The sequence below is a fragment of the Etheostoma spectabile genome, chromosome 12 (assembly GCF_008692095.1).
Source record: "Etheostoma spectabile isolate EspeVRDwgs_2016 chromosome 12, UIUC_Espe_1.0, whole genome shotgun sequence".
Lineage (NCBI taxonomy): Eukaryota > Metazoa > Chordata > Actinopteri > Perciformes > Percidae > Etheostoma > Etheostoma spectabile.
Window position 1 is genome coordinate 25,483,225 of NC_045744.1, and position 9,071 is coordinate 25,492,295.

At 39.2% G+C, this 9,071-nt stretch overlaps 1 protein-coding gene across 1 annotated transcript in view; it reads left to right on the plus strand.

Moving 5' to 3' along the window:
- The window catches only part of clstn2a (calsyntenin 2a), a 152,354-nt gene that overhangs the window by 119,786 nt on the left and 23,497 nt on the right, over positions 1-9,071 (plus strand). Inside the window, exon 10 of the mRNA XM_032531498.1 lies at positions 7,022-7,184. Within this exon, the coding sequence (XP_032387389.1) occupies positions 7,022-7,184 (163 nt within the window). The remainder of the gene's footprint in view (positions 1-7,021; positions 7,185-9,071) is intronic.

Genomic DNA, 9,071 nt, shown 5'->3' on the forward strand with positions numbered 1-9,071 from the left:
TAATTACTCTCAAATGACAGTAACTAGTACTCTACAATGTAATGTATTTTGGAAGTAACTCGCCCAACACTGAAAGTTTAACCTTAATGCAATTTCTACAATTATTTTCTCTTCAGCTAATACAAACCTCCATTGGAACTTTATTCTGTAAAGTTGTGAGTGTTACATGGCCTGCATGACAGTATACGGCCTCTTACATTAAGCTTGTGCCTAACAGGAATAAGCTGCTTTTGTATGACAAGATGTGTTTTATGTACATGCTGTTGAGCATGATATCAAAGCTCTTTTACTTTCTTTACTGTTTTCTTCTTTCACTCTCCTCGTCATTCCCTACCCTCACACTGACACATAATAGGCTTGCATCAATAATGCAGTGGCACAACAGGGGCAGAGGCAAGGAATGTGAAAAGGAACAAAAGAGATGAAAAGGGAAAGAAGAGATCTGCAAGTAACTGTAGGAAGGAGTGATGAGGTGGAGGTGGGGATAGCAGGAGGAGGAAAAAGAGAAGAAAGTAGTTCAGACAAAGGTTGTATGGAACAGGACAGATGAGGAAAGGAGAGTAGTGGCAGCCTCAAGGCAAAGCTTCGGATTTCTTGAAAATATCTTGTGAATGCTAAATTCACAGAAAGTAAGCAATCAGTATGTTACAAGAGAACAGCAAAGTAATAATGTCAGCATCCAAGATATATTCAGTCCAATCCATCCAATCATTACAAATTTGTTTTAATAATCATTATACCCTTTACATAAAAAAGTATGATAAAGTCATGGTTCTAATACCAAAGCAAGATCAGTGGTCTTATTGGGCATGCCTGTCGGGTGCTGTCACATAAAACCGATCTGACCACCATTATGTTTGGGTTGTATCTATACAATGAAGTCTCCTCCCATCCCAAACCTCACTAATGCATCAAAATAAACTCGGCCCTACTAAAGCGCTTCCCAGCAACCAGCAGAATGTCCTCATTATTCTGTTTATGTCAGCAGATTCAAAATGCCCCATTGCTGTCGGTGGATAAGGGGTTGTGTTGGGTTTTCACTCTGGCAATATGCACTATAAGCAAATCTCGTTTATTATCTGAATCATATAACCTATTTTCCAAACAAAAGAAGAAATGGGACTCTGCTCTCTTGTTAGTAGTTGGTAACAGAGCAGGCAGCGTGTAATTGTTTGCCAGAGATCTTTTGGGTGACAACCTAAATTCAGCCTCAAGACTGTATAGTGTTTTCTAGGTCCAATTGGCTCTTAAGATCTTCTTTCTTAAGAGGTAATGGCCTCTCGTAAATACACCATGGCAGATTTACACAAGATAGACGGGCTTATCTCCGTTGTTTTTATTCCCAGCAATAAAACACTGCCATTGCATGGCAATATACTTAACAAAGGTTAATCTGGCGCCGTAAAATAGGATATAGGCAGCATCTGTAATCTGAATCTTTATGAGGACAGGAGATAGTTACAACAACAGAGGAATGATCAGAAAGTGTCTGGATACCAATTGTACAGTCATTGATCTTGTCCAACACGGTTCTAAACAAGGAAGTAATCTATCCCAGAGTATAAACCTGAAAAAAGAGATTGTCTAGTCTTACATCTGAGGGATAGAGCATTTTCCAAATTATATATATATATATATATATATATGTGTAAGGTAAAAAGAAGGAATTGTGTATCCTCATTTGGAGTTGTAGGATGAGTAAAACCCCTCTCCTGGCCATCTTCTTTCCATAATACACCTTTTTGACAGTGGACTTGTAGTAGGAAAAGCTTTTTAATGTCATTAATTACACCTTTGCTTTTCCTGATATGACGAGCCAAAAATGTCTGCTGTAAAAAAAAAAAAGGGGGGGGGGGGGGGGTGTCTATATAAAAATCCGTCACACTCACATGTGTTTTCACTTATTCATGCTGATTAGACTTCTGCTGAGGTTGATGGTGTGTGGAGCTATGCTGGGAATGACAAGGTGTAACCAAACAATGTGTACTAAAAAGAACAGAAGAAAAAGGTCATACTTATAAAGCACTTATTCAGTGCAAGCTATATTTTAAGATCCAGCATTACTGACTAATTTCCGGTTTGTTTTCCTGCATCTTTGGTTTTTGCTGTCCCTGGCTTGTTCAATTGATGTTTTTAATCTTTGACTAAATTCAGTGATCCAGCCCCAGGGAGGCTGTATTACTGAACTTCTGCTCGATTAGTGCACAAATCTGTACTACACTGTAGCATTTTGAGTGAAAAAGGAAGGAATATAACAAGTTCTCATGGAGGAAATCTTGTTGACATTTTCTACACAAAAGTGGTTTAATCCATCAAAAAGGTAGAAATGGTTAATTTTAGAAGTGGGAGAGCAAAAATGATTACTATCCTCATGGAAAATAATTTAAATATTCAGTGTTTTGGTGTTGCATGAATCCAAAATAAAATGAAGAAATGTATTTAACATGGCATCTACATTAGCAGGGGCGTTGACAAGGTTTCATTTCCGGGATTGTTCAGCTGCCGCCAGAGGGTCTCGCGGATGTCCCTCATTTGAGCCGGATGTCCTTTACCTTCTGCTTTCTTTCTGTTGGAATCTTAAACTCTGGTGGATTTTTTGAGGACTATAGTTCACTGCTCCTCAGATCTCTGCAGGATAAATCCAGGCAGCTAGCTAGACTATCTGTCCAATCTGAGTTTTCTGTTGCACGACAAAAACAAGTTTTGAACGTACACATGTTCCACCAAAAGAAGTTCCTTCCAGAGGCTACTTTGCAGAGGCACCGTGGCGCCGTCCGGCGCTGGTTTAAAGAAATGCCCACAAACCAGAGCACGTTTTTCTCCCATCTCGTACTTACATATGTGTATTTTTTCCGCTAGCTGCGCCACTCTATGAATAGAAGTGTCGTTCTGTCAGTGTTGTCTGCCCAGAGATTGGTCCACCACGAAATATCCTAACAGCTGTTGGATGGATTGCCATAAAATTTGTTACAGGCATTAATCGTTCCCAGAGGAGGAATCCTAATGATTAAATCAATCCACAGATTTTTGATTGAGATTGAAATGTCTCGACAATGATTAAACGTAATATACAAAATGAATTTCCTCCTTAGGATGAATTGTTATAAATTTGGTAATCTACTGAGTTCTCCTCTAGCGCCATCATCAGGTCAAAATTGTAATAACATTCCCATCAGCCTCAGCTGAACTGTGTGTCTAGTGTTTATCAGCAAATTTGAGCATGGTATCATGCTAAACTGAGTTGATGAATATGGTAAACATATCTGCTAAACATCACGTCATTGCGGACGTGTTGGCATGCTAGTGTTGGCATGGTAAGTTCAGCCTCCCGAAGCTGCCAGCATGGATATAAAGCCCTAGTCTTGCACACATGATGGTATGAATTTCTATCAGATTCTTTTAGCTCTGGCAGCATTATTGGAGCCCAAAAGGATAGTAGGTGTAACAAAGAAAGCTGTGACTAATGTCAAAGTCCAGCAAGTTCAAAACGATCACATGCCTCTTCTGCTCTGTAATTCTACTTTTCAGCAACAATCTTTTTCAGAGATCTCCGCAGGCAGGCAGTCAGCCAGCCAGCGGCTAAATGAAAGTGGCAAATTCATTCTGCCTGTCTAGTCCAGTACACATACAAATCCAGAATGTGAGCTGATGAAACTATAACATACTGTCATTGTTAATAATGCATGCTTGAAATCATGGGATATCTCAATATGCATGCAGTACAGCAGTCTAAGAAACGGAGCAAGCACCTTAATCTTCTTTACATAGTTTTTTATTTACTCTGCTCTTAATATTCTAACTATTCAAAGTGTAGGTTGACCCAAAACCAGATTAATCTAGGCCTTGAATGGTGAGGTTCAGATCAACCTGTGGCTGTATAAGGAAGCAATCCATAAAAAGCTTAGTAACTAAACATGTTCATCTCTGTATCTGCAGAGAGACGTGATACTGTTTGGTGGAAGGGGAGCCTTGGATATCTTCTGGGAATTTCTGTCCCTTCACACTCGCAAAGTTTGAGACTACTTTCTGAATTGTACATCCTTGGAGATTCCTGGTTGCTCTAACAAAGGTCTTAAACCCATTAGTTTATATCACAGCTTGAATAAACTACGTGCGTTTGTGTGGGCACTGAACCATAGAAATAAATCTAACAAAATGAAAATCTGTTTCTGTATCCTTTCCTTTGGTTTCTCTCTGTGCATCTCAAATTAGCAAGAATTCTCCGCTTCAGTGCAACTAGATTGATGTTTGCTGTTTATTCATCCAAATCCGTCACACAAGACTGATTACAGAAAAACAGATGCATTGACCATAAGAGGAGAAACAATAATGTGAGGAATCCTTTAAGACTTCACCAACTTGCCAAAGTTTTTAAGTGTAAATATCACTTTAGAAGGAAGTACACTTGCACTTGGGATTCAGCTAACAGGCACTCTGACACAGATGTGCTGTTGATTTCAGGACCCCATGCAGTGTTGTATGTGTCATTCATCCTCTGGGCTGGTCAAATAACTTAAAGCAGGACATTTCTATTAAGCCCTTTTACAGCATATAACATCTAAAACATAATTTGACATGCATCTTTGCAGAACCCTGGGTACTAAGAGTGCAAGATATCAATTTCTATCTTACATTCATTCATTGTCTATACTTGTTAATGCTGTTCAGGGCAGTGCCAGAAAATAAGCAGGGCAAAAATACCCCAAGAAATCTTGGCACAAGGTGGTGATTACTGTATGGATTTTAATATGGGCTAACTTCACAACAATAACAGATTTATGTATTATTTACAATTTTTGGTATATTTCCCCATTATTATTTTGTAAGGGGGAAATTCATGTTTTATTACACTGTCAACCACAAGGCAAATGCTGCAATCATGTCATATCACACTTTCCTGTAGCTGTTAAAAGACTTGTCAAATTATTTCAATGTCATAATTGCAACTGTAAAGCATATTCAACTAGGCACTTAAAAATACGGATGTGCCTGAGAATGCGAACAGATGGGCCAAAATGTATGGATGAAGTGCTATCAGAAAGCAGGTTTAGTGAAAACTCTGAGTTTGTTATCCCCTGAGAACTTTGGGTTTTCTGTTTCAGAAAGGGAGGTTTTTTTTAAACCTAAGAAAGAGCCTGTTTCAGAAAGAGAGGTAACTTAACCTCAGAGTCAGTAACTATGGAGAATGAGTCTGTGAAACCTGGTTGGGAGCAGGTTTTCTTCAATAAACCTCCTCCCTCTGACAGCGCTCTTTCAGTTCCTCATTCCTTCATTGTCTGTAACAGGCGCATTGTAGCGCAGTTTTGTCATCTGCATGAATTTAAAAAACAGCGTTGGTTTATTAACTATGTTAGGCAGACTATACTTTTCTTTTTTTTTTTTGAACATTACATGTCCTTTTGTCGACGATCCCATTGATGAAGAAGCTTGTCTTACTTAGCGGGGAGTTAGACATACGTCAGGAGATGATATTGAGGCCCAACCAGATGTATTATCATTTCCTGATAACTACCTATTTGAGCGGTATCGTTTTTCTTCACGACCCATCAAATATGTAGGCTCCATAACCTTATCCGTCCTCATATCATTAGCGTCCACCAGTTTTCACCAGTAATATTATACTTGCGATTAAATGTGAAATTAATACACTATACTGTATATGACTTACGCATTGACTCAAGCAGCAATCTTCTCCCACTCCAATTCTCGCTCATTTGCTGCAGCAGCCATGTTTCTTTTCTTAACAAAATATTCAAACTCGCTGTATGTGCGCATGAGTAAGTTCCAGTTGCAGTGGGTTAAAGTATGCCAACTGATTATTTGTGGTTGTTGCCATGGTGAATTGTAGTATCATGGCTCCATGTATGCTGCCTTTTTCTGGTGGTGGTACACTCGCTTAACTCTGAGTCAACCTACTCTGAGTTGATTGAACAAACTCAAATCAGCAGTTCTGGAACCAAAAACTCAGATTGCCATCTCAGGGTAAATTACCTCAGAGTTCAGGGTTACACTCAGAGTTTGCTAAACCTCCCTCCTGAATCAACCCACTGCAGGAGTTGTCCGTCCCGAGAATGCTCTAAAGTCGTAGACGTGGTTATCATTCATATATTTTCCATCCCATATGAAGTGAATGCAGACTGACACAGTTACATTATTCTTTCTTTTTTTTAACAGCCACTAGACTTAATGGGCTTGAATTCTAACTCAAGTCTGCTTCACAGTAAACAATATAGCTAAAGTAATTTGTCAATTCAAATTAATCCTACGATATCTGATCACTATTTAGTTGTTTCAGTCATTTTTCAAGCAGAATTGCCAAAATGTCACTTATTCCAGCTTCTAAAATGTGGCAATTTGCAAAAACAAACAATGTTTTGACATAGGTTCTGGGAAAGTATAATGGCAATTTTACAATTTGACATTTTATTGGTAACTAATTGAATAATCAAGGAAGTAATATGCAGGTTAATCAAAAATAATTGTTTGTTGTAGCCCTGAAGCTAATTAGCAGATATGTTAACATCTTGTTGTGGCCCAGGTAGAGAAAGTTTGTTTGTTTGGGGTGGGTAGAGAGGCGAGCAGAAAGAGAACAGCAGTGTTTGTCACTCGTCGCGCGCCTTTAATAAACCGCTCATTAGACAGAAACCTCATTAGCTGTCTGACGACAGGGAGCAAATGATTCAGGGAAGAGGAGAGGAATCCCTTGCTTCTCTTTCATTAAAGGTAGAAAGCCGGGGGAGCGCTCAAGGATGCGCCTTCGGTTTCAGCTGCATGGAGTAAACATCATCTTCATAACAGCTTCCCTATAAACATAATCCTCCACGGAAAAATGCTCCTAACCTAAAAACCCCCCCCCCCCCAAAAAAAGAGATGTGGTTGCCAGAGCAATGTATTTTTAAAGCTGCCCTATTTTTGTGTACAAGATAACAAGGAATATTTTCTAATTTGAATGCATGAAGTGGACACATAGCAGAAAGTGCTGTAGCTTAATAACATCATAACCTCTCTCTCGCCTTTACAGATCTGTGACAAGGAATGGCACTATTATGTGATCAACGTGGAGTTTCCTGCAGTGACCCTATTTGTCGATGGTGTGACCTATGAACCCTACTTGGTGACGGATGACTGGCCGATCCACACCGCAAAGATTGATACACAGCTGACTGTGGGCGCCTGCTGGCAAGGTCAGTGTGTGTGTGTGTGTGTGTGTGTGTGTGTGTGTGTGTGTGTGTGTGTCTCTCTTCATGTACACAGTAGCTGTAGAGAGTTGTGATTGTGTCCAAGGCATTAAAGAAGCTGAAATCAGGCAGGAATGGAACACAAATGTTATTAAATTGTGCTGTTTGGATTGTTTACAGCTATACTATATAATCTGACAGTTGCTTTATATGCAGTCTTCTTTTCAGCTTGCCGTTTTGGTGTTTCTATCCCCCACATAAAATTAAGAAATTAGTTATTTATAGGCCTATATTTTTACAAAATGGAGCCACACTAGTACAGGCAAAACCTCATCTTTATCGGTTCATTTAAAAGAACTGTCGGTTGTTCTGTTACATAATTGCATGTCTGCTGATTGTTATAACTGCTGTGGTATTGCACTGTAAATGCTTGTTGTGAAACCAAATATACAAAGAGGTAAAAAAAAAAAAAATAGAAATAAAAAAGAAAACATCAAATGAGGTAGTCTTCTGGAAGAATGTTCCAGAATCTATGCCAGAGAGCATTTGAAGCTATTGTGGTGGCTTTTAAAGACACTTTCTGTAAAGATAAATCAAGATTAAGATTTATGCCCTGGGGCTGCGAGTATTTCTTCTTTGAAATGGAGGGGCACGAGCGGAGTGGGTATCAAACAGGAAATTCTGTGTGTCAGTTCCAGCGGCAGGGAAAGAGAGCAAGCAGTGATCAGATTGGAATGAATAAGACCAACCCCGCTGCCATGTTTATGACTTGAATAATTATACAAAAGTGCTTTACAGGAGGCCAGAATAAGACCGTAGTGATCCGCTCTGCTGCTTGCCTAAATCACGCTCATAACACTGAACAGCATCATCATCCAAAGCTTCAATCCTGATGGCATTTTGGTTGCCGTTTAAATTTCTCTTCATCCTGTGCCTGATTGCAATTTTCTTTTGGTCGTCGTCATTTTCTTTCTTCTTTTTTTTCTTCATTCTTCTCGCTCTGCCTCTTTCCACGTATCTCTGATTGTGAGAGAAAGCCCTGAAGGAAGGATTAGCTAGAGTGAATGGAGGACAACTTTTCTAGCTATTACATCCCAATGAAGCTGCTTTAAGCTTCACTAAGCCGCAACTGATAACTTTGCAGGCCATTAGCGAGCAAGATTGCCTTTCAGAGTCTCTCATTTCTCCATCCCCTTTTCCCCATAATCAACAACATAATGATGAGACATGTGGAATGAAAGGCATTCAGACTGTATTCTCACTGCCCTAAAAGCAAAAAAGATTTGTGTCGCCATACAAGGTTAACAAGAAAATGGTTTGGTGTTTTTTTTAAAGCAGATTTCTGTACAAACATTCTGTTTGCATGGGAAATGTGGGTTTGCTATCCCATTTCATGTGCAACAGAAAATTGGGTGTGAAAAGTCAAAGCAACCCTTAGAGTACAGTATAAAAATACTTCAATAACGGAGCACATCAAGAGCCTGAGGTACGTTGATAATGAAGGACATCAGACAAAATATATAATCAGTAGTAAGTTTCAAATAATTGGCAGCTAAAGTTTAAGGACACTACGCTAGTATTAGTCACATTTAATTTCCTATTAGCACACACAATATTTGTTTTCACATTAACAGTAATCCACTAGAGCTTTTTCATTTTGACTTGTCAAAGCAGGAGAAGCACATTGTTGTAATATTAATTATAGCTCTGTTCCATTAAGCTAGCATGCCACGCACAATACAAGAGCCAAGGAGCTGGAACATCTCAATGAAATGCAGCAGTGTTGTTATTTTGTACACTTGCATATGACAAGGCACGGCCTTGAAGGGCCTTGAAAACCTATATATCAAACCTTTCAAATTCCAGTAGAAATAAGTGTGTGTGTGTGTGTGT